This window comes from Garra rufa, chromosome 22 (genome assembly GCF_049309525.1).
Source record: "Garra rufa chromosome 22, GarRuf1.0, whole genome shotgun sequence".
NCBI lineage: Eukaryota > Metazoa > Chordata > Actinopteri > Cypriniformes > Cyprinidae > Garra > Garra rufa.
The window spans coordinates 3,652,316-3,679,288 of NC_133382.1; the positions used below are offsets into that span (position 1 = coordinate 3,652,316).

Genomic DNA, 26,973 nt, shown 5'->3' on the forward strand with positions numbered 1-26,973 from the left:
AAAACCAGTCATAAGGTTAAATTTGACAAAACTGAGATTTATACATCATATGAAAGCTCAATAAATAAGCTTTCTATTGATGTATGTTTGTTAGGATAGGACAATATTTGGCTGAGATACATCTATTTGAAATCAGAAATCTGAGGATGCAAAAAAATCAAAAATACTGAGAAAATCACCTTTAAAGTTGTCCAAATTAGGTTCTTAACAATGCATATTACAAATCAAAAATTACATTTTGATATGTTTACAGTAGGAATTTTACAAAAAATCTTCATGGAACATGAACTTTATTTAATTTCTTAATGATTTTTGGCATAAAAGAAAAATCAAAAATTTTGACCCATGCAATGTATTTTTGGCTATTGCTACAAATATACCCCAGCAACTTAAGACTGGTTTTGTGGTCCAGGGTCACATATATATATATATATATAGAGAGAGAGAGAGAGAGAGAGAGAGAGAGAGAGATCTAGTCTGTATTAACAATACTATTTAGGCAACTTTATTTAGTGACTTTATAAGCAACGGCTGCAAACTCCAAAGAAATCTTCAAGGCGGCCGGCTAATGAATATGAACAGATGGACGGGACGCTTGAGAACATTTCCAACACCAGCGCTTTGACTCCTGATGGAACGTGTGAACTTCAGTCGCTAAGTGAAAGATTCCCGGCAAACGCCAAGCAAATCTCTTCTGACATCAAAAATAACCCTCTAACAGATAATAAATGCTCAGAGCCCGGGGAATCGTGTGAACCGCGAGTCCAGTCGGAAACCCAAGCCTGCAGTCTGAAGGGTTCGGAGGGCCGCTTTGATGTGTGCTGAAAAACCTCCCTTGCTGAGAAGCGGAAAAAAAGAAGAAAAGAAATGATGGTGAACGACAGCTTGGCCACCGATTCCAGCTCAGACCTTGAGTCGACTACATTCACAAAACCGCTGGCGTTTCCTACAGCGCTTCTCGGAAGAGAGAACAACTTGTGAAATGCTAAACAGCGCTCTGGTCATTTGGCGAGCGCAGCAAATTACTGCAAAGCGTTGGTGCTAATGAATGTTTTGCCACAACACTTTTGATTTAATTGCACTGTTAAAACGGCAAAAAAGCAAGCACTTGGCGAATTAAAGCATGCGCTTGTGTAACAGACCTCCACAGATGTTTGGAAGTTAAGAAAGACCATCCAGCAACTACAAGACAGGGTTATTATAGGTAACTAAAACTAAAACCATTAGACAAAACATTGCTATTACCTGAAATGTAATAAACGTTACCTAATATAAAATATTCTAAAACATATTTTATTTCAGATACAAGGGAACATTTCTCATTTTCTCTCAGTTTAACTCAAAGTACTAAAATAACTAAAAGTAAATAAACTAATAAAAAAAATATTACTAACTAAACATTTTTTTTTTAATTACTAAACGTCAACTAATATTAAAGTAAAAACAGAAAATATAAAAATAAAATGTAATATTACAGTAATAATCAGAATTGCGAGATATACACAAAATTGTGAGAAATAAACTTTGTGAGATATATATATATATATATATATATATATATATATATAAATAATAATAATAATAATTGTGGAGAATAAAATTGATTGCAAGAAGTAAACTCCGAATTGTTTTAAAAAAAGTTATATTCAAAAAATTTAGATAAACCAACTTACAATTCAGAGGAAAAAACTAAATTGAGATAAAACCAAAATTGTGAGAAATAAACTCAGATTTGCTAAAGACTATTTTTTAATTGCAAGAAATAAACTCAGAATTGTAAAAAAAAAAAAAAAAACTCAAAATTGTAAAAAAAAAAAAAAAAGTAAAAATAAATCCATATTTGTAAGATATAAACCAAAAATTTAGATAAATCAACTTACAATTCAGAAAAAAATGTGATATAAACCCAAAATTATGAGAAATAAACAGAATTTCTAAAAAATAAATTAATAAATAAATAATCAGAAACTCAGAATTGCTAAAAAAAAAAAATCCTGCATTGCAAAAAATAAACTCAGATTGCTAAAAAAAAGTCAGAAATGTGAGATATAAACCCAAAATTGTGAGACATAAACAGAATTTCTAAATAATAATCATAATAATTAATAAAAAGAGAATGTTAAGAAACAAACTCAGAATTGTTTTTTTTTGTAAGTAAGAATTGTGAGATATAAGCCCAAAATTGTGAGAAATATACCCTAAATTATGAGAAATAAACAGAATTTCAAAAAAAAAAAAAAAAAATCAGAACTGAAAGAAACAGAATTGCTAAATAAAATTATGAATTGCAAAAAATAAAATCAGAATTGCTAAAAAACTCGGAATTGTAAGAAACCAGCTGAAAATTATTAAAATAAAAATCAGAAATGTGAGATATGAACCCAAAACTGTGAGAAATAAACAGAGAAATTGTGAGATATAAACCCTAAATTATGAGAGAAAAAAAAGAATTTCAAAAAAAAAAAAATAATAATAATAATAATGAAAAAAAACAATTGCAAGAAACTCAGAATTGTAAAGAAAGAAAGAAAGAAAGAAAGAAAGAATTGTGAGATATAAGCCCGAAATTGTAAGAAATAAACACAGAATTTAGTAAAAATAAATAAATAAATAAATAAATAAAAAAATTCTAAAAAAAAAAATAAACTGATAATTTTCCACAATTCAGAGTCTTTGATTCTGTCATGGAATAAAAAAATACCCTTTGTCTCAGAATTGAAAACTGAGTTTGTATATCACAATTCTGGACCGGGAGATATAGTCAAAATTGCAAGAAAAGAAAAAAATTCACAACTTTCTTTTTTATTGTTATATCTTGTGGCAGAAACAATCGTCCCTGGACACAGCCTGTTAAAGCCTGCATATTGCAAGTAAACTAGCTTAAATCCACTTCATGAATAAATGTCTTTCTAATAGAGAAACAACATCAACAATCCCAATCAGTTTTAATGACTTCATTGCGAACGAAAACCAATCAGAGACCGAGAGAGACCTAAATGACACCCCTTTATTTCCATCAGCGCTCAATAAGCGCAGAGAAATCTGAGGAGACACCTTGAGCGAGAGATAATCATTATTTTAATTCAATTTTAAATCAAATTAATCAAATTATTTAATTATTAAATTAAATGATTTTAATTTTAAATAAATTAAAGAAAAGCACAACACAATGATTGAAACTTGAACTAAACTTAAAATGAAAAATGTAAAAATAAATTGTAATTCAAATATTAACAAATTCTAGTAAAAATGACAAAAACAACGAAATTACTGAAACTTTAGTTAAACTTAAAATGAAAACAGAAAATATTTTAAAAAAATCTAACAAAAAATAGTAACAAAAATTACAAAAACAACAAAATTACTCAAATTTTACTAAACTTAAATTGAAAACAGAAAATATTTTAAAAATCTAACAAAAAATTACAAAAAAAACTCAAATTTAACTAAACTTGAATTGAAAACAGAAAATATCTTTATTAAAAATCTAACTAAAAATAGTAACAAAATTACAAAAACAACAAAATTACTCAAATTGAACTAAACTTAAATTGAAAAGAGAAAATATTTTAAAAATCTAACAAAAAATTACAAAAAAACTAAAATTAACTAAACTTGAATTGAAAACAGAAAATATCTTTATTAAAAATCTAACTAAAAATATTTACAAAAATTGTAAAAAAATAAAATAAAATACAAAATTTAACTAAACTTAAACCTAAAACAACAAAATTACTCAAATTTAACTTAACTTAAAATGAAAACAGAAAATATTTTAAAAACCTAACTAAAAATATTAACAAAAATGTTCAAAAACTTACTAAATTACTAAAATGTAACTAAACTCAAATTGAAAACAGAAATATATAAAAAATCTAATTCAAAACATTAACAAAATATAAATGATCCCGTGGCAGAAACAAGCCTCCAAAGAAACAGCTGTTAAAGCCTGCATATTGCAAATAAACTAGCTTAAATCCACTTCATCTTCATGAATAAAGTCTTGCTAATAGAGAAACAACATCAACAATCCCAATCAGTTTTAATGATTTCATTGCAATCGAAAACCAATCAGAGACCGAGAGAGACCTAAATGACACCCCTTTATTTCCATCAGCGCTCAATAAGCGCAGAGAAATCTGAGGAGACACCTTGAGCGAGATAATCATTATTTTAATTCAATTTTAAATCAAATTAATAAAATTATTTAATTATTAAATTAAATGATTTTAATTTTAAATAAATTAAAGAAAAGCACAACACAATGATTGAAACTTGAACTAAACTTAAAATGAAAAATGTAAAAATAAATTGTAATTCAAATATTAACAAATTCTAGTAAAAATGACAAAAACAACGAAATTACTGAAACTTTAGTTAAACTTAAAATGAAAACAGAAAATATTTTAAAAATCTAACAAAAAAATAGTAACAAAAATTACAAAAACAACAAAATTACTAAAATTTAACTAAACTTAAATTGAAAAGAGAAAATATTTTAAAAATCTAACAAAAAAATTACGAAAAAACTAAAATTTAACTAAACTTGAATTGAAAACAGAAAATATCTTTATTAAAAATCTAACTAAAAATATTAACAAAAATTACAAAAACAACAAAATTACTCAAATTGAACTAAACTTAAATTGAAAAGAGAAAATATTTTAAAAATCTAACAAAAAATTACAAAAAAACTAAAATTAACTAAACTTGAATTGAAAACAGAAAATATATATTTTTTAAAACTCTAACTAAAAATATTAACAAAAATTGTAAAAAAAAAATAAATAAAAAAAATATATACAAAATTCCCAAAATTTAACTAAACTTAAAACAACAAAATTACTAAAATTTAACTTAACTTAAAATGAAAACAGACAATATTTTAAAAATCTAACTAAAAATATTAACAAAAATGTTCAAAAACATACTAAATTACTAAAATGTAACTAAACTTAAATTAAAAACAAAAATATTTTGAAAACCTAATTCAAAACATTAACAAAATATAAATGATCCCGTGGCAGAAACAAGCCTCCAAAGAAACAGCCTGTTATAAATAAGCCTGTAAATAAAAGTCTTGCTAATAGAGAAACAACATCAACAATCCCAATCAGTTTTAATGACTTCATTGCGAACGAAAAACCAACCAGAGACCGAGAGAGACCTAAATGACACCCCTTTATTTCCATCAGCGCTCAATAAGCGCAGAGAAATCTGAGGAGACACCTTGAGCGAGAGATAATCATTACCATGCTATTAAAAACAGCTCGTTCATTTCTGGATCCGCAAAGGCCTTTTTATTCCTGGTGTGTCTGAGGGGAAACGGCTGCAGGGTTTTTACAGTTGTAAGCACTTAAAGGCAATTATATTGTTGGCCCGCTTTAACCGAACGTGCAGCTCGCCTTCCCCATTCCTCCTCATTTACGGCGCTAATTGGAAAAACATTTTCATCTACATGGCAACCTCCGTACTTTGGCAGACAATAGTTATGGGCCAGTCACACAAGCCATAAAAAATCCAGACAGAAGTCGTCTGACGGCGTTTAATGTGCGCATTAGCGGCGCACATGTACTTTCCCCTGGTCCTGTGACATATATGACTGGAGGCGAGCAGGAAAAGGCATAAATGTGCATGTAAGCGTACTGACCGCACCCAGCATGATGCGAACTATGAGCCAGCGGAAGGTCCAGATGGAAACCAGCGACGGCGGGCAGCGGCGCGGCAGCGGGGACAAACTCCAGAGCGGACACAGGAAGATCCCCAGGAAACCGCTTTCCAGGAGCTGGCTTTCCCAACCTGCACGCACAAAAAAAAACACAAACGCTGACGAAATAGCTCGCTAGGAGTGGAAAATAAATGTTATTGCAGAAAAACAAAACCAGCAAGACCATCAAAACACTACAAAAGAGCTGCTTATGAAATCTGAATGATTCCACATGCTGTCCTATCTCAGTTTCTCGTGTTTGATTCTGCCTAATAAATCTGTAATATTCTAGGATTTCAGCCTCCAGTTAGAGGAGATTTGTTAGTCAGAGACATGAGTCTGAGAGGCTTCAAAACGCACTTATGATGTTTTATCATCAGCAGATGTATATCGCTAATGGGATGCATTTGGATGCAGTTTATTTTGCCATTTCACTGGACCAGAGAGCAGGTCACAAAAAAAATAAAATAAATATGTTTTTTTATAGCAATGCTGTATATTTTTGTTAAATAATAAATTACATTACAAAAGGCTTTGTTCATTTATTTGAAATACAATAAACATTAATCAAAATAAAACAAATAAAAAATAAACTTATTGTCAAAAGTTGTTGAAGCAACTATTTTTATTTTTGTTTGGTTTAAGTATTGAAATAACTAAAAATAGCTAAAACACACACACAAACATAAAAATTACTAAAACTTTAACTAAAATTAAATCCTAAAAAACTAATCTAAAATATTAACAAAAACTAATTTAAAAAGAAAAAAAAGCTAAAATACGAAAATAAAATATGACTACAACCTTAACTAAAATTCAAATAAAAACAGAAAATATAAAAATAAAAAAGGTAATCAAAATGACAAAAACATTAAATTATAAGTAACTAAAATAAAAATACAATATTAAAATAAGTTTTTACTTTAAAATATTAACAAAACTATTAAAATTGGCAAAACAAATAAATTAACTAAAATTAAAATTAAAACAGACTTTAAAAAAAATCTAATTTAAAATCATTAAACATTAAATTATAACTTCAACTAAAATAAAAATACAATATAAAAATAAAACCTAATTCAAAATGTTCTCGAAAATAAATAAAATGACAAAAAAAAAAAAAAATTTAACTAAAATTAAAATGAAAACTAATTCTAATTCAAAATATTAACAAAATGTAAAAATTACAACACAACAAAATTACTAAAATTTAACAAAACTTAAACTGAAAACAGAAAATATAGAAAGAAATTCTAATTAAAAGAAATTTAAAAATTACAAAAACAACAAAAATACTCAAATTTAACTAAACTTAAAAAGAAAATAGAAAATATTTTAAAAATCTAACTCAAAATATTAACAAAAACTAGTAAAAATTACAAAACCAACAAAATTACTGAAGTTTTAACTAAAATTAAAATGAAAGCAAAATATAAAAATAATAATAAAATATTAACAAATTGATAAAAAATACAACAACAAAATTACTAAAATTTAACTAAACTTAAAATGAAAACAGAAAATATTTAAAAAATCTAATTCAAAATATTAACAAAAATTAGTAAAAAATTACAACAACTAAATTACTGAAATTTTAACTAAAATTAAAATGAACGCAAAATATACAAATAAATTATAATTTAAAATATTAACAAATTGATAAAAAAAAATTACAAAAACAACAAAATTACTAATATTTAACCAAATCTTAAATGAAAAAAATATATATTTTTAAAATCTAATACAAAATACCAACAAAAATTAATACAAATTACAAAAAGAAAACTGCTGAAATGTTAACTACACTTAAAATAAAACAGAAAATATAAAATTAATTCTAATTGAAAAAATTACAAAAACAACAAAATTACTAAAATTTAACTAAACTTAAAATGAAAAAATATATTTTAAAAAATTATACAAAATATTAACAAATTAATAAAAATTACAAAAACAACTTAAAATGAAAACAGAAAAAATAAACAAAATCTAATTTAAAATATTAACAATTTTTCAAAAAATTACAAAAACAACATAATTACTAAAATTTAACTTAACTAAAATGAAAACACAAAATAGTTAAAAATCTAAATTCAAAATATTAACAAAAATTAGTAAAAAAAAAAATTGCTGAAAAAAAATGTAAATTTAAAATAAATTCTACTTCAAATTATCTTGTTTTGCAGTTTTGCTGTTTTAAACGCTTCATAAAAATTACAAAAGCGCAACAAAATTGCTGGGAAAAAAATAAAAATAAATAATAAATTCTACTTCAAAATATAAAAAAAAATAATGACAAAAACGCTTCATAAAAATTACAAAAACACAACAAAATTGCTGGGAAAAAACTAAAATATTACAAATAAATTCTACTTCAACATATTTTGTTCTGCAAAAACACTGACTCCAACAATATTGTGCTGTGGACTTCCCTAATCTCTTCTAACTAAAATGATTATTACAACTTTATAGTTATAGTTTTCGATGTTGTAAAGCAGGTGCTCCAGGCACTGAATAATCAAATATTCTCTTTTGTATTTGACTTGGCATTCAACACCATCCGTGTGTGTGTGTGTGTGTGTGTGTGTGTGTTTTTCCTGCCATCGAGCAGCTTTAAAGCAAAGAGAATGTGCTTCGAATTTCTAAACGACTGCCATGTAAACTTCTCCTGAGGGAGTGGATCCATGCGAAATCCTGAGAGCCGCAGAACATGGGTATCGATGTACAGAGAGAAGAAAGCACGGCCACACGGCGTTACACAGAGAACGGAGCGTTTACAGATTTCGCCTGACCTCAAGCGCACTGAATCACCGAGACGCAATCAAAACGTTTAGCAATAACCACTCGCGAGCAGCTTGGAGGCAGAATTTATGGCACAAACGCTGTGATTTCACCCTCAAGTCTCTCTGGGAAAGAAATGGCCTTTCGAGGAGCATGGCGAGCGTCGCGGAGCTCTGTTTACTCGTGTAAAGCCTGTAGGTGGTTTGTGTGCGGCTCACGCTGGAAAGTGGGCAGGAACGAGCGATTGGAGCGTGACAGAGGTTGGAGGTGCTCGCTTTTATCTCTCTAAAGTATCATACACACAGGAGAGAATCGCTCCAGTATCTCGCTGCTATTTTTACACCCCCTAATCAGATTTCTAGACACAATTATTTGGTTTGGGTCTGAATAATTCATTACGTCTGCAGCTCCGCTGATTGCATTTGAGTCTTGGGAGAAGAACAGAAGATTCTGCATATTTGAGACGCAGCCATGTTCTCTTTGCGCTTAATTTAGTTTACTGCTAACTGCACTCAACAGGAGTTTTCACATGGCACTCCTATCCAAATAAAATTAAAACAGATTACCAATTTAACACTCAAACTCAAGTTACCGTTCAGAAAAATATGACTAAGTTAAATGGATTCTCTTGTTTAGCCAATGCAATATTTGCCAATACCTCAAAACATGCCACGATGAGATCAATTTAATATGAAAAATTAATTCTGTTTCATTTTTAAAATGAAAACAGAAAAGATAAACATACATTCTAATTGAAAATATTAACCAAAAGAAAAAAAAATAACAGAAAATGAAAACAGAAAAGAAAATTAAAAATGTAAAAATATTAACAAAAACTAGTAAAAATTACAAAAACAACAAAATTACTCAACTTTTAACAAAATTAAAATTAAAGCAAAATATAAAAATAAATAAAAAAATTAACAAATATTTTTTTTAAATTACAAAAACAACAAAATTTCTGAAATTTTAACAAAAATTAAAATGTAAAACCAAAACATAAAAATAAATTCTAATTCAAAATATTAACCAAAGTTAATACAAATTACAAAAGCACAACAACATTGCTGAAATATTAACCAATTTAAAATAAAAACAGAAAATATAAAAATATAAAAATAAATTCAAATTTAAAATATGATATATATATCACTACACTTAAAATGAAAACAAATGATTTTTTATTTTAAATATTAACACAAACTACTAAAAGCTACAAAACCAGAACAGAAGATTCTGCATATTTGAGACGCAGCCATGTTCTCTTTGTGCTTAATTTAGTTTACTGCTAACTGCACTCAACAGGAGTTTTCGCATGGCACTCCTATCCAAATAAAATTAAAACAGATTACCAATTTAACACTCAAACTCAAGTTACCGTTCAGAAAAATATGACTAAGTTAAATGGATTCTCTTGTTTAGCCAATGCAATATTTGCCAATACCTCAAAACATGCCAAGATGAGATCAATTTAATATGAAAAATTAATTCTGTTTCATTTTTAAAATGAAAACAGAAAAGATAAACATACATTCTAATTGAAAATATTAACAAAAAGAAAAAAATGTAACATAAAATGAAAACAGAAAAGAAAATTAAAAATGTAAAAATATTAACAAAAACTAGTAAACATTACAAAAACAACAAAATTACTCAACTTTTAACAAAATTAAAATTAAAGCAAAATATAAAAATAAATTTAAAAAAATTAACAAATATTTAAGAAAAAAATTACAAAAACAACAAAATTACTCAACTTTTAACCAAATTAAAATTAAAGCAAAATATAAAATAAATTTAAAATATTAACAAATATTTTTTTTAGCAAATATATTTTTTTAACAAATTGCAAAAACAAAAAATTACTGAAATTAACAAAAATTAAAATGTAAGCAAAATATAAAAATAAATTCTAATTTAAAATGTTAACAAAAATTAATTTAAAATGTAAAACCACAACAAATTTACTCAAATTTAACTAAACATAAAATGAAAAAAAATATTTTCAAAATCTAATACAAACTATTAACAAAAATGAACAAAAATGACAAAAGCAACAAAACGTAAAATGAAAACAGAAAAGATAAATATAAATTCTAATTGAAAATATTAACAAATATTTTCAACAAATTACTAATTTACAAAATTACAAACATTTAACTAAACTTAAAATGAAAACATAAATATTTAAAAATCTAATTAAAAATATTAACACAAACTAGTAAAAATCACAAAAACAAAACAAAAACTACAATGGAAACTTTTTCTTAGAATTATAAAGGTGAAAAAAGGTTAAAAAAAAAATTGCAAGAAAAAAAAACAATCTGAATTCTCAATTCTGAGATATACAGAACGGGGGAAAAAAAATAACAGAATTACAAAAAGAATTACAAAAAGAAAAACAAATCAAAACGACGAATTACAAAAAGAAAAACAAATCAAAACGACAAAGGCACAACAAAATTATTACAACCAAACTAAAATTAAAATCAAAATATAATATAATATAAAATAAAAACTAATTTAAAAAAATGAACAAAATAAAATAAAACAAAAAACAGGAAACAACGTAATTACTCAAACTTATAAAAAGATATATATAGAAGATATATAAAAAAAAGTCACTTAAAATATTAACAAAAACTATTTTAAAAAAATGTAATTAAAATGAACAATATATAAAAATAAAAAAATAATTAAAAATATTAACAAAAACTAGTAAAAATTACAAAAACACAATAAAATTAGCTGAAACTTTAACTAAACCTGAAATGAAAACAGAAGATATACAAATAAAATCTTATTATCTTAACAAAAACTAGTAAAAATGACAAAAACAACAAAATTACTAAAACTAAAATGAAAAATTTTCCCTAGAATTATAAGGTAAAAATAGAGTTGTGAGAAAAAAGAAAAACTGAATTCTGAGATATGCAGAATTAAAATAAATAAATAAATAAAAAAACTGAATTTTAAATTTGTATCTTGCAATTGTGAGTTCATATCTGAATTGCCAAAAAGACACTTTGACCTGATTGATTGTAATCCATTACATACCTTTCTATCACAGTTATCTGACATTATCATATATAAATTTGATCTGACACAGTTCTTTTCATATTTTATTACTATTTTCTAAACTATAGCGAATAAACTGTGATAATGTGAAAAATCTTGAAGGTGTTTGAATACATTTTAAATAAAGTTTGACTGCATGTATTTTTTTTAACATATTGCATCATATTGTTAGTCATTTGATCGATGCATCGATCCATATCGCTGTAGTTTCGTACTCTTTTGAAAAATGGAAAAAGATTTATAATCATCTGAAAACCATTAGAAGACATTACACTGTTACATGCACTTGGATTGATCCCTAAAACCAGGAAAGGCTTTAAATGACAAAACCGGTGTAAAACACAAAAGAAATATTCAAATATAAATCAAAAAACATGTTCTTGTCTTCCATTCAACAATGGGCTTAAATGAAATCCTGATTGGCCAATTGAGGCCATTTGTGGCTTTCTTGTTTATCTGGAGAATTTGGATTTTGGTGGGATGGAACGATCACAGATGTGGTTAGTGGGATGAGGTAAAACACTGGGGTAAGAGTTCAGATGAATCAGCCAGCATAAACGCTCATCTCCCCACTGCGACTTGGCGCGCTCCACGTCTTACTGAACCCATTTGGCTTCAAAGCCTCTGTCGGTCACACTCGTGGAGATCCCAAATCAAAAATCTAAACACTGTAGGGAATTCTGGGAGAAGAGGGCCCTGATTTATCCTTCTGTTGCAATGATTTGTTAAAAACTCACGTCTATGAGAATACTGCTACTAGAAATCAAAAGTGCGTGACTTTATTTTACAAACAAAGTGAGAGAGGATTACTCACCAAAAGAGTACCTGGAAAAAAGGAAACAGAGAAATATATCAGATTTAAAGTCATTTTCAAGTAGGGAATACATAAGACAAAAAAAAAGTTGGTAAATTGTAATTATGAGATAAAAAGTCAAAATTACCAGATACTGAGTCACAATTATGAGATAAAAGTCATAATTATGAGACTCTGAGTCATTATTAAATTCAATAAGTCACACAATCAGTAAAAGTTATGACATACTATGTCATAAAGAGACAAAATGTCAATTATGAGATACTAAGTCATAATTCTGGCATAAAATGCATAATTATGAGATACTAAGTCAGGACAAAAAGTCAAAATTATGAGATATTGAGTTATAATTATGAGACACTAAGTAAGGACAAAAAGTCAAAATTATGAGATACTGAGTCATAATTCTGACATAAAATGCATAATTATGAGATATTAAATCGTGACAAAAAGTCAAAATTACGAGATACTGAGTCATTATGAGATAAAAAGTCATAATTATGATACGCTAATCATACAATCAGTAAAAGTTATGACATACTATGTCATAAAGAGACAAAATGTCAATTATGAGATACTAAGTCATAATTCTGGCATAAAATGCATAATTATGAGATACTAAGTCATGACAAAAAGTCAAAATTACGAGATACTGAGTAATAATTATGAGATAAAAAGTCATAATTATGACACACTAAGTCACACAACCAGTAAAAGTTACGACATACTATGTCATAAAGAGACAAAATGTCAATTATGAGATACTAAGTCATAATTCTGGCATAAAATGCATAATTATGAGATACTAAGTCAGGACAAAAAGTCAAAATTATGAGATATTGAGTTATAATTATGAGACACTAAGTAAGGACAAAAAGTCAAAATTACGAGATACTGAGTCATTATGAGATAAAAAGTCATAATTATGATACGCTAATCATACAATCAGTAAAAGTTATGACATACTATGTCATAAAGAGACAAAATGTCAATTATGAGATACTAAGTCATAATTCTGGCATAAAATGCATAATTATGAGATACTAAGTCAGGACAAAAAGTCAAAATTATGAGATATTGAGTTATAATTATGAGATAAAAAGTCATAATTATGACACACTAAGTCACACAACCAGTAAAAGTTACGACATACTATGTCATAAAGAGACAAAATGTCAATTATGAGATACTAAGTCATAATTCTGGCATAAAATGCATAATTATGAAATACTAAATCATGACAAAAAGTCAAAATTATGAGATACTGAGTCATTATTAAATTCAATAAGTCGTACAAACAGTAAAAGTTATGACATACTGTATGTCAAAGTGATAAAATCTCAAATTATGACATACTAATTCATAACTCTGAATGCATAATGCATAATTATGAGATACACCAAGTCATACTTTAAGATAAAAAGTCATAATTATGTCAGTCAAATTATGACAAAAAGTGAAAATTATGAGACACTCAATCATAATTATGATATTAGAAGTCATAATTATAACACAAATTATTACATAAGTCAAATTATTACATAAATCTAAATTATGAGATAAGTCATAATGAGACACAAAGTAAAAATTATGACAGATACACAAAGTCATACTTATGTCATAAGTATGTCAAATTATGACAAAAAGTTGAAATTATGAGACACTGAGTGATAATTATGAGATAAGAAGTCATAATTATAACACACTAAGTCATAGATAAAAAGAAAATGACATACTGTCATAAAGAGATATATTGACAAAGTCAAAATTATGAGATACTAAGTTATATTTATGAGATAAGAAATTGTCATAAAGAAATGAAAGCTAAAATGTTGACATAAATCAAAATTATGTGACAATTCATAACTTGGAGATAAAAAGCCAAAATTATGACATAAAAAAAGAATAATTATGAGATAAACTAAGTCATACTTATGAGATAAAAAGTCAATTATGACACATTAAGTCATAGATAAAAAGTAAAAGTTATAAGTCAATATGACAAAAGGTTGAAATTATGAGATATTAAGTCATATTTATGAGATTAGACAAATTATGCATTTTGCCAATTTATGGCAAAAATTCAAAATATTGAAAGTCATAATTATTAGACAAAAAGTTAAAAGTTAAAAGTTTGAGATACTAAATAATTATGAGACAAACATTCAAAAAATGACATAATTATGACATAAGAGTCCAAAATTATTGTATAAAATGCATAATTATGAGATGAGACAGTCAAAATTATTACTTAAAATATAAGTCAAAAATATGACATACAGTCATACTTATGAGATAAAAAGTCATAATGAAAAAAAGTCCAATTATTACATAAATCAAAATTATGAGATAAGACATAATAATGAAAAAAAGGTCAAAATTATGACAAAAAAATCATAATTCTGCATTAAAATTCTGAGATGCACTTAGTCATACTTATGAGATAAAAAGTCATAATTATGACAAGCTAAGTCATAGATACAAAGTAAAAGTTAAGTCAAATTAAGACAAAAGGTCAAAATTATGAAATACGGAGTGATAAATTTGAGATAAAAAGTCATTATTAAAGTCATTAAGTCATAAGTCATACAAACAGTGTCAGTTTTTGACATGTCAAAGAGATATAAAGTCAAAATAAGTTAGAATTATGAGATGCTAAGTCATATTTAAAACAGACAAATTATGCATTGTCAATTCATGACAAAAATTCTAAATTTTGAGAAACTAAGTCATTTGTTAGACAAAAAGTTAAACGTTTGAGATGCTAAGTCATAATTATGAGTCAAACATAAAGTGTCAAAATTATGACATATTAATTCATAACTCTGAGACAGCCTAAAATATGACATAAACGGCATAATTATGAGATACACCAAGTCTCATACACAAGCTATGAAAAATTATGAGATTATGAGACAGTCAAAATTGTGACTTAAAAATACCAAAAGTCAAAATGATGATATACAAAGTCATACTTCTGAGACAAAAAGTAAAAATTATGACTTACTAGGTCATAATGAGAAAAAAGTCAAATTATGACAAAAAGTCAAAAATATGAGACGAGTCATAATTGTGATAAAACTGCATAATTAATAAATAAATTATGCGGGGTTTTTTATTACAGCATTAATAACAAATAAATAAAAGTTATAATTACGATAGTCAAACTTTGATTTAGATTTTTTTAGTTATGATTTTTAATCACAATACAATTTTTTTTTATCTCATAATAAGTCACTTTATTTGTTAGAATTATTAGTTTTTATCTCATTGTTTTCAGCATTTTGTCATACGTATGGATGTTTGATGTCATAATCATAACGTTTTATTTCATTATTTTGACTCCATACTTACAACTTAGTATGTCATAATTTTGACTTTTTATGTCATGTAATTATTATGATTTACTGTACCATAATTATTTTCTTATGTGGAGGAAATGGGCTTCCATATAAAAGTCAATGAAATGCTGGAGCTGTGACAAAAACAATTGATTTTTCTCCAACTAAATGACATAATTCAACCTAATTTCATTACAGTACCAAGACTGCGCTGTTTAAACATGAGAAAGACTGTATGTCATGAAAATGAAATGAAATGTATGCATGTGTGTGTGTGCTCACCAAAGCTGTCCGACATTCACAATAGAGTGATACAGGATCCAAAGTACTCCCATAATGATCATATTGGCACGTCCCATGATTAAAACAAACCCTGACAGAGCCATTCCTGCCAGAGCAATGCCATCCAGGTTGGCATCCATGTCATTCCAGTCCATAAACCAAAGGACTGAAGGAGTGTACGCCAGGGCCGCCATGCCAATCTTGCCACCCACATAACGCTTCACGCTCCTCAAGTAGTCCTTGCATGGCATGAGCCCTTTCTCTCCAATGAGCTGTTTGTTCTGGTTGTATGCGACAGTGAAAGCCACAACTAGGAAGAAAACGAGACAGCAGTGATTTCACACTTGGCAAGCAAAAAGGTCAGTTAACTTATTATACACTAACGTAAGCTTCCTTATACGCTTCCAGTGGATAGATTATTAGCTGACTAGTAACTGGTGTAAGTAATTGTTTCTGATCTCCTAGCAACTGCATCCTGTTGAGATGCCACCTGTCAAACTCACAGTAGATGAAAGCAATGGCTCGCAGCAGCACGATTCGCGTGAGCCAGTAGGTCCCGGTTTGTAACGATTCGCCCACTTTCTTGTCATATTTGGTCGAGTCTTCGTCTTGCACTGTCTCGCTGCAGCTGTCGTGTGAAAGACCGTCTGAAACAAGCGGATCGCCACGTCGCTTTCTCAAGAAACTTTTGCTTTTCTCGGAGCTCTCACTGGAGGACGCCATGTTTTCAAACGCTCTGCGCATGCGTAAGAAATCACGCACGGCGCGACTGACCAATCAGAGGACAATGCGCTTCTGCCAACACAACTTTCAGACTGAGACTGGCGGATCTGCTACTAAATTGATGAAGATGCGGATTCTTGCGCATACTACGCGACTTAATCATTATTAAAAATAATTACTCAAGTAATAACATAAAATAAAATCTATATAGTGAGATTTTTAAAAAAAGTGATTAAAAATGTTCAGTTTAATTGTTCAGGGGTTCCCAACCTTTTTTACTCCGGGGCCCCCCTCCTTCTCCGGCCAATTTTGCAAGGCCCCCCTATGCCTGACATGTCATCTTATACTGTACTTCCACAGTAAAGAAAATATAATTTATTTTTAAAACTTTTTTATTAACCAAAACATTTGTTTTGCCTTAATTATTCTTCTACTGCATGTTATAAAAAAAACCCTCAAAATTCAAATAAAAATTAAAACTTCAAATATACCTTATCTTTAAAGAAAACCTCTGCTCAATTCTAACTTTTAAAATTATTTTACTTCAGACATTCTTTACAACTTAAGAGTACTTTTTCTTAAATAAGTGAACCTGCTCTACAACAGGGAGATACCAAAAGACCACTAAACCTATCCCTTTTAACTTGACTGACTGAATAGCTACTGTTTGTATCCATTAAAAAAATAATACACGAATTCAAACTACAGCAAATACATTCTAAATCTGTTGAAACACATCAATGTGAAGGTTTGATGAAGACGGGATCAGTGAACTCTGTCAGTGCGCGCCTGATGCTCATAAACACCGAGCCTCACTCCTCTTCTATGGGTGAGCATCTATTATAAAACACTCACATTAATTTGGACAACTAGGCAAATGTTTGTAATTGCACGCAAAAATACGATAGGGATCAGAGCCCCGAGAGCGCGCATAGTTTGTGAATCAATAGCAGACTTATGCGTGTCTCATGCACGACTCTGATTTACACGAGACATTAGGCACGCGCAAGTTCGTTATTATGACACTAATCGTTTTTACCTTTTACCTTTACGACGGTTTGCTTCATGCGTGCAGCCGAGAGATGTAACATTAGTTTGCGTACAGCATTTGGAAGTTTTGAGCCGCCATTCAGTCTGTATTTAACAGGCTTGCTGCGCCTAGTCTGAAGCAATCAATCACAGAACACGAGAGAGGCTGTGCTTTTATTATTCTCATTTAGCGCATTAATAATGAAATTAAACAATTATAGGATGATATTTACATTAATTTTAAGATATCTCGCGGCCCCCCTGGAGGATCACTGAGGCCCCCTTGTGGGTCGCGACCCCCCGGTTGGGAACCGCTGATTTAAACAATTAAAAACAAAAGAAGTTTTAAAAATCTGCATAAAAAAGGCCTTTTCAATGCATTTAGAGAAAAGAATATTGTTTGCACTACCAGTCAAAAGTTTTTGAACAGTAAAATTATTGTTTTTTAAAAAAGTGCTCACCAAGCTTGTATTCATTTGATCCAAAGTACAGCAAAAGCTGTAAAATTCTCAAATATTTTTACTGTTTAAAATAACTGCTTTCTATTTGAATATATTTTAAAATGTAATTTATTCCTGTGATTTTAAAGTTGAATTTTTAGCATCATTAATCCAGTCTCATTCTAGTATTCTAATTTGCTCAACAACAACAAAAAATATTCATTAACATTTATATTATTATTATTATGATGATTATTATTATTATTATGTTAAAAACAGCTGAGGAGCATTTTTCAGGTTTCTTTGATAAATAGAAAGTTCAGAAGATAAAAAGCATCACTTTAATCAATTTAAAGCATAAATAAAAGTATTCATTTAATTTATTTCCGCAAAAATGCTGTGGTGTTTAATGTTACAGATGTTTTATTTCAGATAAATGCTGATCTTTGGATCTTTTAATTCATGAAAGAATCCTGAAAAAATAACCTCACCTGATTTAAATATTTATAATAATAATAATAATAATAATAAATGTTGAACAGCAAATCAGCATATTAGAATTATTTCTGAAGCATCATGGGACACTGAAGACTGGAGTAATGATGCTGAAAATTCAGCTTTGATCTCAGGAATAAATTACATTTTAAAATATATTCAAATAGAAAGCAGTTGTTTTAAATAGTAAAAATATTTCACAATATTACAGCTTTTGCTGTATTTTGGATCAAATAAATGCAGGCTTGGTGAGCAGAAGAGATTTGTTTTAAAAATATTAAAAATCTTACTGTTCAAAAACTTTTGACTGGTAATGTATTTTGTACAAATACTGTGTAAATACTGTGATTAACAAATGTGACAACTTAAAAAATAAAGTTCAGTAAGACTACAAAAATCTACATTATATAAATGACTCTTGATTGAATGTTTTAATGTGTTCAGCTGTTTATAAAAATATGACAGAATCACATGTTATTATATTTTTCATATACAAAACAGATAGTTAGTCTTTTTTATATGGTTTAATCTTTTTAATGACAGAATCATTTGTGACCCTGGACCACGAAACTAGTCATAAGTAGCATGGGTATATTTGTTGCAATAGCCAACAATACATTGCATGGGTCAAAATTATCAATTTTTCTTTGGCAAAAATTATGTTCCATGAAGATATTTTGTAAATTTCCTACCATAAATATATCAAAACTTCTTTCTCTCTTGGCTTGCTCCCTTCAATCAGGCGTTGCTGCAGCGGAGTGATCCACACCGCCAATTTGGCATGTTTTACGCCGGATAAATATATCAAAACTTAATTTTTGATTAGTAATAGGCATTGCTAATTTGGACAACTTTAAGGCGATTTTTTTTTGTTTTGTTTGTTTGTTTGTTTGCACCCTCAGATTCCAGATTTTCCAATAGTTGTATCTCAAACAAATATTGTCCTCCTGTCCTATCCAACTATCTGTCACTATCTCATTTAAAAAATAAAACCATATGGCTGGTTTTGTGGTCCAGTAAAATACATGTTATATATCTTTCACATATAAAATATTATAATGTTTATATTCAAGTCATGCTTATTAAGTTAGCCTAGGAGTGTTTTCATAAAATACAGTGGGCAAAGGTTGGATTATTCAGGGAACCCATGAGCAGTTATGGGTTTATGGTCTAATTTGTTAGTCAATTATGTTCAATTAACTGAAAAAGTTGCTGATGTCCTGGACAGACCAATTGGAGAAGTTGCGCAAAAGCTTCTCCACCAATGAGAGGAGAGAAGGAGGAGTGCGAGAGTATAGAAACCTCAGAAAAACTTCTCTCCTGCCAACAAGTTGTGAAATGTTGCCAGTTCATTCACCAGTGTTGATCGACCAAGGCTTGAGATTCAAGAAACCAATAAATCGATAGGTTCATTTTGGAATATACGCTTAGCTAAATCTCGCGTTACGCGTAGCCAAAAATGCGTGCGTAATCGCTCGCAGATTATCGTCACGTTTTGTTTATCTTTGTTTAAGTTTCTTCAGCGAGGATTTTAAAATGTCAAAAGAGCCGGATAAAACTCCTTCTGGGACTGAAAGCTCATTTACCGGCGATGTGGACTCCGATTCGCCGTCTTCTCCATCAATGTCCGACGAAAACGGCTCGCAGTCCCAAACCGGCGCCGGTAACCAGGCGGACAGCGAGGAAGATGCGCGTTTCCCCCCGTGCATTCGAGACGCAGTGTCGCAGGTCCTCAAAGGCTATGACTGGTCTCTGGTGCCGATGCCTATGCAAGGAAGCAGGTCTTTGAAAGACAAGCCTCATGTGAAGAGACCCATGAACGCGTTTATGGTGTGGGCGCAGGCGGCGCGCAGGAAGCTGGCGGATCAGTATCCGCATCTCCACAACGCCGAGCTCAGCAAGACCCTGGGCAAGTTATGGAGGTACGTGGACTTCAGTTTGAGATCATGGAGCTCGATGGATCACGCATACACCTTTAAAAAGTAAAGGTTCTTTACTAGCATCAACGGTTCTATGAAGAGCCTTGAAACTTTCAAATGCAGAAAAGGTTCTTTATAGTCATAAAAGGTTTTTAAAATAGTTTTTCAAAATAGTTATTTTAGTAGCTGTTCACTGAAAGGTTCCAAAAATTGTCCTTCTATGGCATCCCTGCAAAAAATTTTGGAAAAATAATTTTAATTTTAATAAAGTGCAATGCATAGTGTATTTACGCTAAGAAATACTGAGTTCTATGAATGGCATTAATGCTGGCTATTTGTATGTTACTACTATTTTTTTATTCACCTATACGTATATTTTAACATCATTAGTAACTAAATCAAATATTAATAGTCTACTTACTGGTATTTATTTCTCTTTCCTAGTACTAGTTAAACAGATACAGACTTGCAGTAAATTAGAAACTAAATATTTTGTTTTAGTAGGAAGATTATCAATTCAGTTGTAAACTAACAATTCAGATAGTTATTTATCGAATGTAACTGTTGGAATCAGTTTAGGATCGATACTAGTTTCTCATAGATACAAGACTAGTTAAGTACTAGTAGGCTTAGGTTCCCTAATGAATAGTTACTAGTCAAACTAGAATACGTACATGCAGCAGTTTGGAATACTGTACATACTACTCAAAAACTACGAAAACTCAGCACAAATTTGCATTTTTGTATCAGTAACACATGAAATAGTTACTTGTCAAGGGGATAATGACTAGCAGCTCAAATAAAGTTCAGTAAGACTTTACAATAAGTAACTGTTAAAAATTTACAATGAACTATCAATATTTCACAACTTTTATTAATCTTGGTGAATGTTAATTCACAGTGCATTAGCTGATTTGTATTAACAGATACAACTTTAGATCTTAAAATGTGTTTGTAAATGTTGACTTAAAGTAATAAAAGTCACTATTGTTCATTGTTAGTTAATGTTAACTCATGTGGTACAAGTGAAGTCGTATTGTAAAGTGTTGCCCAAAGCACTAAACAGTGAAAGTACTACAGTAGCTACTAGTAAAATTTAAAGAGTTTAGAGAAATGCAAATGTTCTGTGGAGTTGCTTGTAAACCAGCTACCATCGAAATCTGGATTTATTTTTCGTTATTCACACATGATTGTTTTTACTCACTTGTGCACTTTTTGATTCCATGCCTTGCAACGGAATCATCCAGGCTGCTTTCTGAGAGCGAGAAGCGACCGTTTGTGGAAGAGGCAGAGAGACTGCGGCTCCAGCACAAGAAAGACTATCCGGATTATAAGTACCAGCCACGGAGGCGGAAGAGCCTGAAGCCGGGTCAGAGTGAACTAGACGTGGGAGCTGAGAAGAGCCATCATTCCTCGGATCAAATGTACAAGGCGGAAACGGGTATGAGAGGGATGCACCATCAATCTGTCCATGGTGGTGAGTTATGAAGGAGCTATTGTCTTACAAACTGGGTTGTGGCATATGCATTTTATTACACTCTTCAAAATAAAGCTTCCATAAACGGGGGTTTCCCAGCAAGGCCATAGAAGAACCATGCTGGATTCCTCAAAGAACCTCCGGTAAATAGTTATTAAATAACTTTTTTTTCTTAGTGTAAAAAAACCTTTTTGTGCAGTGGAAATATTCCAAGAAATGTTAAAAATGGATCCAACAATGCCGAGATTGAACCTTTATATTTAGCCTAGAAGATGCCGTTTTGGTTCCTCAAAGAACCTTTAATAAAAGAGAGCTGTTCTTTGTTAGTGTAAAGAGCATTTTATCATCATTTTTCATAATAACAAACTTTTTGTCCACTATATGTTAAATATATATATATATATATATGTGTTAAATGTTCTTCACGGAACGTTTACTTTTAGGAGTGTAAAAGAACCATTTTTGATTCTCTAAAGAATCTTCCTGTAAGCATTTTTTTAATAAACTAAAATACTTGTTTCATTATAAACAACCTTTTGTGGAAGATCCCATGTATATTAAAGGTTCTTCATGGAACTTATAATGCCAAAGAACATATTTATCAGAGAAGAAATATTTTTGGTTCCCTAAAGAATCTTTAAGCAAACAGTTCTAAAAGAACATTTTAATAAGCTTTATTTTATAATAAAGAAGTGTTTGCCCAATGGACAGTGATTACATGGATTTTAAATATTCCTGATGGAACCAGTAATGGCAACCATTGAGTATTTTTGAACCATTTTTGGTTTCCCAAAGAACATTTAATTGAACAGTTTTTAAAAGAACATTTTAATCAGATTTGTTTCATAATAAAAAAACTTTTTGTTGAATGGAAATGTTTCCTAAATGTTGAATGTTCTTTATGGAGCCAGAACTTTTACTTTTAGGAATGTAAAAGAACCATTTTTGGTTCCCCAAAGAACCTTCCAGTAAACAGTTCTTTAATACAATTTAACATGCTTGTTTCATTACAGAGAAGAAGAATCCATGTACACTACCAGTCAAAAGTCAAACTTTTGACTGGTAGTGTACATTAAAGGTTCTTAATGGAACTATTAATGCCAATAAAAACATTTATTTATCAGAGTATTGAAAAAACTGTTTTGGTTTTTGAGAAAACAATTCTAAAAAGAGCCATTTTTTCTGAGTGTAAACATTTTAATAACATTTTTCCATAATAAATAACTCTTTACCCAATGTAGAATGATTACACAGATTTTAAAAGTTTCTGATCTAACGATTAATGGCAACCACTGAGCATAAGAACCATTTTTTGTTTCTCCAGAGAACCTTCCACAATAATTTCTTCTTAGTTTCTTAGAACATTTTAATAACCCTATACTATAAATAATCTTTCGTGCAATAGAAAAGTGAAACCATCAATACCAAAAAGAACCTTCCAATAAACAGTTCTTAAAAGAACCAATTTTTCATTCGTGTAAAGAACATTTTAATAACTCTCTTTTGTGCAATTAAAAGCTCCATGGATGTTTCACGTACTTGATGGAAGCATCAATGCCAATAAAGAACCTTTATTTTTAATGTTTTTAATAGAAGAGCCATTTTGGTTCCCCAAAGAACTTTTTTGTTAACGGTTCTTAAAACACCCATTTTTATTAGTTTAAAGAACATTGTAACAACCTTTTTTCATTATAAAGACCTTTTGTCCAATGGAAAAAATTCCATGGATGTTAAATGTGTTGAATGGAACCATCAATGATAATAAACTACCTTTATTTTTAATATTGTAGAAGAACCATGTTTGGTTCTCTAAAGAACCTTCCAGTAAACAATTCTTTAAAAAAAAAAGCATGTTTATTAGTGTAAAGAACATTTGAATTACTTTTTTGACTTTTATGGAATGGATGTTAAAAGGTATTGAACCATCAATTGTGGATCAAGTGTTGGATGTAAAAAATAGTTTCTTTATTGGCATCAGTGGTTCCATGAAGAACCTTTCACATCCATGGAACCTTTCCATTCCACAAAAGGTTTCTTAGATTTTTGAAAAATCTTCTTTTAAGAAAAAATAGTTCTTTTAAAGGTCCACTGAGGTGCTTTAAAACATGTAGCATTATTCTATGTGGTGCAAAATTTCTTCCTGAAGCAGGAAGACAGGGTGGGACATATTAAGCAGCCTCGCCCCCTTTTTAAAATGGCCAATAATAGCTTATGACAGCCACAATCTAAAATACCCCCTAGATTCAGCGAAATACTGATCAAAATCATGCTAAATGTTAAATATATGCCAACAATCATGTCTCTGGACCAGAGCCAAAGTCCAAAGTGTGAAACTAGACCTCATTTGCCCCAATCAAAAGCATATTTACACTGTCTGAATCATTCTGTATCGTACATGCCATTCACCATAGAAGATGCTGACAAAGTGAACAAGTAACCGATCTCCGCTGCAGCTTCAGCATCTATTTATAGCATAGGGGGTGGGGCACTTGGTATTCTAGAGAGCATTTGATTGGACAAAGGAATTTGATGAGAAGCTGAAGTGCAGGGTCATATCATCAAAATCGTTGATTCATATTGGCGAAAGTGAGAGAAAGTTTTGAATGCTTATATCTTGTAAACGCAAATTTTATCGTTGTTTTGAAGCACACTGGCTTATAGATAACCTTAAAGGAGTAGTTTACTTTCAGAACAAAGATTTACAGATAATTTACTCACCCCCTTGTCATCCAAGTTGTATGGAAATGATGTTTTTTGAGGAAAACATTTCAGGATTTCTCTCCATATAGTGGACTTCTATGGTGCCGCCGAGTTTGAACTTCCAAAATGCAGCTTCAAATGGCTCCAAATGATCACAGCCGAGGAAAGAAAGGTCTTATCTTGCAAAACTTTTGGTTATTTTCTAAAAAAAAAAATACAATTTATATACTTTTTAACCTCAAATGCCCGTCTTGTCTAGCTCTGTGTGTGCTCTGTGTGTACTCTGTGTATTCCAGTTCATGACTTCTACTTCTGCAGCGATGTAGGATGATTTTAAAGTTGGAGGAGAAAATGAGATGAGAGTTTTTGGACATACCCTAACTGTCATGAACCGGAATACACAGAGTTCACACAGAGCTAGACAAGATGAGCATTGATGATTAAAAAGTATATAAGTTGTACATTTTTTTAGAAAATAACCAATCGTTTCGCTAGAATAGACCCTTCTTCCTCGGCTGTGATCATTTAGAGCCCTTTGAAGCTGCATTTTGGAAATTCAAACTCAGGGGCACCATAGAAGTCCATTATATAGAGAGAAATCCTGAAATGTTTTCCTCAAAAAACATAATTTCTTTACGACTGAAGAAAGAAAGACATGAACGTTTTGGATGACAAGGGGGTGAGTACATTACCTGTTAATGTTTGTTCTGAAAGCTTTGTACTAAAAGCCAAAAAATTGGGGACTTTAAGAACTGTTCATTGGAAGGTTATTTGGGCAATAGCGTACATACTCTTTATTTTTTGCAACTAAACCCAACAAACCCATTTAATGTTTCCAACCCAGTTCAACCACACGGTCCTCCAACACCTCCAACCACCCCGAAGTCCGACCAGCATCAAACTGCGAAGCTGGAGTCCCGGCGTGCGTCGGAAAGCGCAAGACACAACATCGACTTCAGCAACGTGGACATCTCGGAGCTCAGCAGCGACGTCATCGGCAGCATGGGCCCGTTCGACGTGCGTGAGTTCGACCAGTACCTGCCGTTAAACGGCCACATGGAGAACAACGGCGGGCAGCACTCCAGTCCCGGATGTTTCGGCGCGTCCTATCACCATCATCCTCACGGCAGCGCTTCGGCATGGAACAAGGGGTCCGGGTCACCGTCCGCGTCCTCGCACAACGGCGCAAACCAACAAAGGCCGCTCATTAAAACAGAACAATTGAGTCCTTCTCATTACGGAGAGTCCCACGGGTCACCGACCCAATCTGAACTCGCTGACTGTCCCGACATGCAGAGCTCAGCGTACTTCACCACATTTTCCGGCTACCCCGCCGGCATTTATCAATATCCGTACTTCCATTCCTCCAGAAGATCGTACGTGACTCCTGTTCTCAACAGCTTGTCGAGTCCATCTCACAGTCCCGGTGCAAGTTGGGAGCAGCCGGTTTACACGACTTTAACGCGACCCTGATGTTTGAATGTGCAAACTCAAGTCCGTTTTTGCTGATACTTCCTAAAGTAAATCTTTCTAAACTCTTGCCATTTCATAGACTTTTCTGGTAATTGTGACCTTTAGATTTTCCTAAAAGATTTTCAATATTGAATGTTTTGTGTTTATACTTCGGCCTTGATGAAAGTGTGTTTTTTGCAGTGAGACGCAACAGACTGTCAATATACGCTATTTAAACGCAATCGTTGATGACATGCAATTAAAATGTAGAATTGATGAATGTGCGATACTCTCTGATGTCTTCATTGTTGATAAAGGCCAAAGTGAAGCTATATTTGAATACGGGAGAGATGCTAGATCATCTGCACACACAAAAACCCCGAGCCATTACAAAGCCAAGAATCGGCGAGGGAGAGCAGAAAAGAGCGAGGGCTGATTCTGAATGACAGCGTCTCAAAGGGCTCTTTGTTTTCATTATAAAAGAGGCATTAATTAAGGGAGGGAACAAAACAAATACAAAGCAGAAAATCATTACCACTGCCGTTACATGAAAGAAGAACACAAGAACAGACACTACCCTCTGCTATTTGGATAAACAGCAACAAAAGCGGCAGAAAATGCATAAATTGAGTGCAGGATAAGAGAATAAGTTCTTCATGTGTGGAAGAGCGCCAGTGATTCCACAGCAGATGGGTGTGGGTGGATTAGGACTTATTTTCCTTTCACTACGTTTTA

At 30.6% G+C, this 26,973-nt stretch overlaps 2 protein-coding genes across 3 annotated transcripts in view; one reads left to right on the plus strand and one right to left on the minus strand.

Moving 5' to 3' along the window:
- The window catches only part of lmf1 (lipase maturation factor 1), a 53,978-nt gene extending 37,244 nt beyond the window's left edge, over window positions 1-16,734 (minus strand). The window contains exons 1-4 of the mRNA XM_073828668.1: window positions 16,507-16,734; window positions 16,004-16,313; window positions 12,381-12,391; window positions 5,651-5,799 (exon numbers count right to left, since the gene is read on the minus strand). Of these exons, the coding sequence (XP_073684769.1) occupies window positions 5,651-5,799; window positions 12,381-12,391; window positions 16,004-16,313; window positions 16,507-16,726 (690 nt within the window). The 5' untranslated portion in view covers window positions 16,727-16,734. The remainder of the gene's footprint in view (window positions 1-5,650; window positions 5,800-12,380; window positions 12,392-16,003; window positions 16,314-16,506) is intronic.
- Window positions 16,735-20,013: 3,279 nt separating this feature from the next.
- sox8a (SRY-box transcription factor 8a) lies at window positions 20,014-26,522 on the plus strand. 2 transcript variants are annotated; one of them, XM_073828303.1, is made up of 3 exons: window positions 20,014-20,612; window positions 21,857-22,050; window positions 25,631-26,522. In XM_073828303.1, the coding sequence occupies exons 1-3, from the start codon at window positions 20,227-20,229 to the stop codon at window positions 26,257-26,259; spliced, it is 1,209 nt and encodes a 402-aa protein (XP_073684404.1). In that variant the 5' UTR covers window positions 20,014-20,226; the 3' UTR covers window positions 26,260-26,522. The 2 variants fall into 2 exon arrangements, with proteins under 2 accessions (XP_073684404.1, XP_073684403.1); XM_073828302.1 differs by having other exon boundaries at window positions 20,015-20,612; window positions 21,857-22,086.
- Window positions 26,523-26,973: the final 451 nt, after the last annotated feature.

Bases quoted from the DNA above. Each gene is read 5' to 3' on its own strand.
- sox8a (XM_073828302.1), top strand. From the start codon at position 20,227: ATGTCAAAAGAGCCGGATAAAACTCCTTCTGGGACTGAAAGCTCATTT. The intron at 20,613-21,856 runs GTACGTGGACTT...GGAATCATCCAG, and splicing joins ACCCTGGGCAAGTTATGGAG to GCTGCTTTCTGAGAGCGAGA. The intron at 22,087-25,630 runs GTGAGTTATGAA...TTTCCAACCCAG, and splicing joins CCATCAATCTGTCCATGGTG to TTCAACCACACGGTCCTCCA.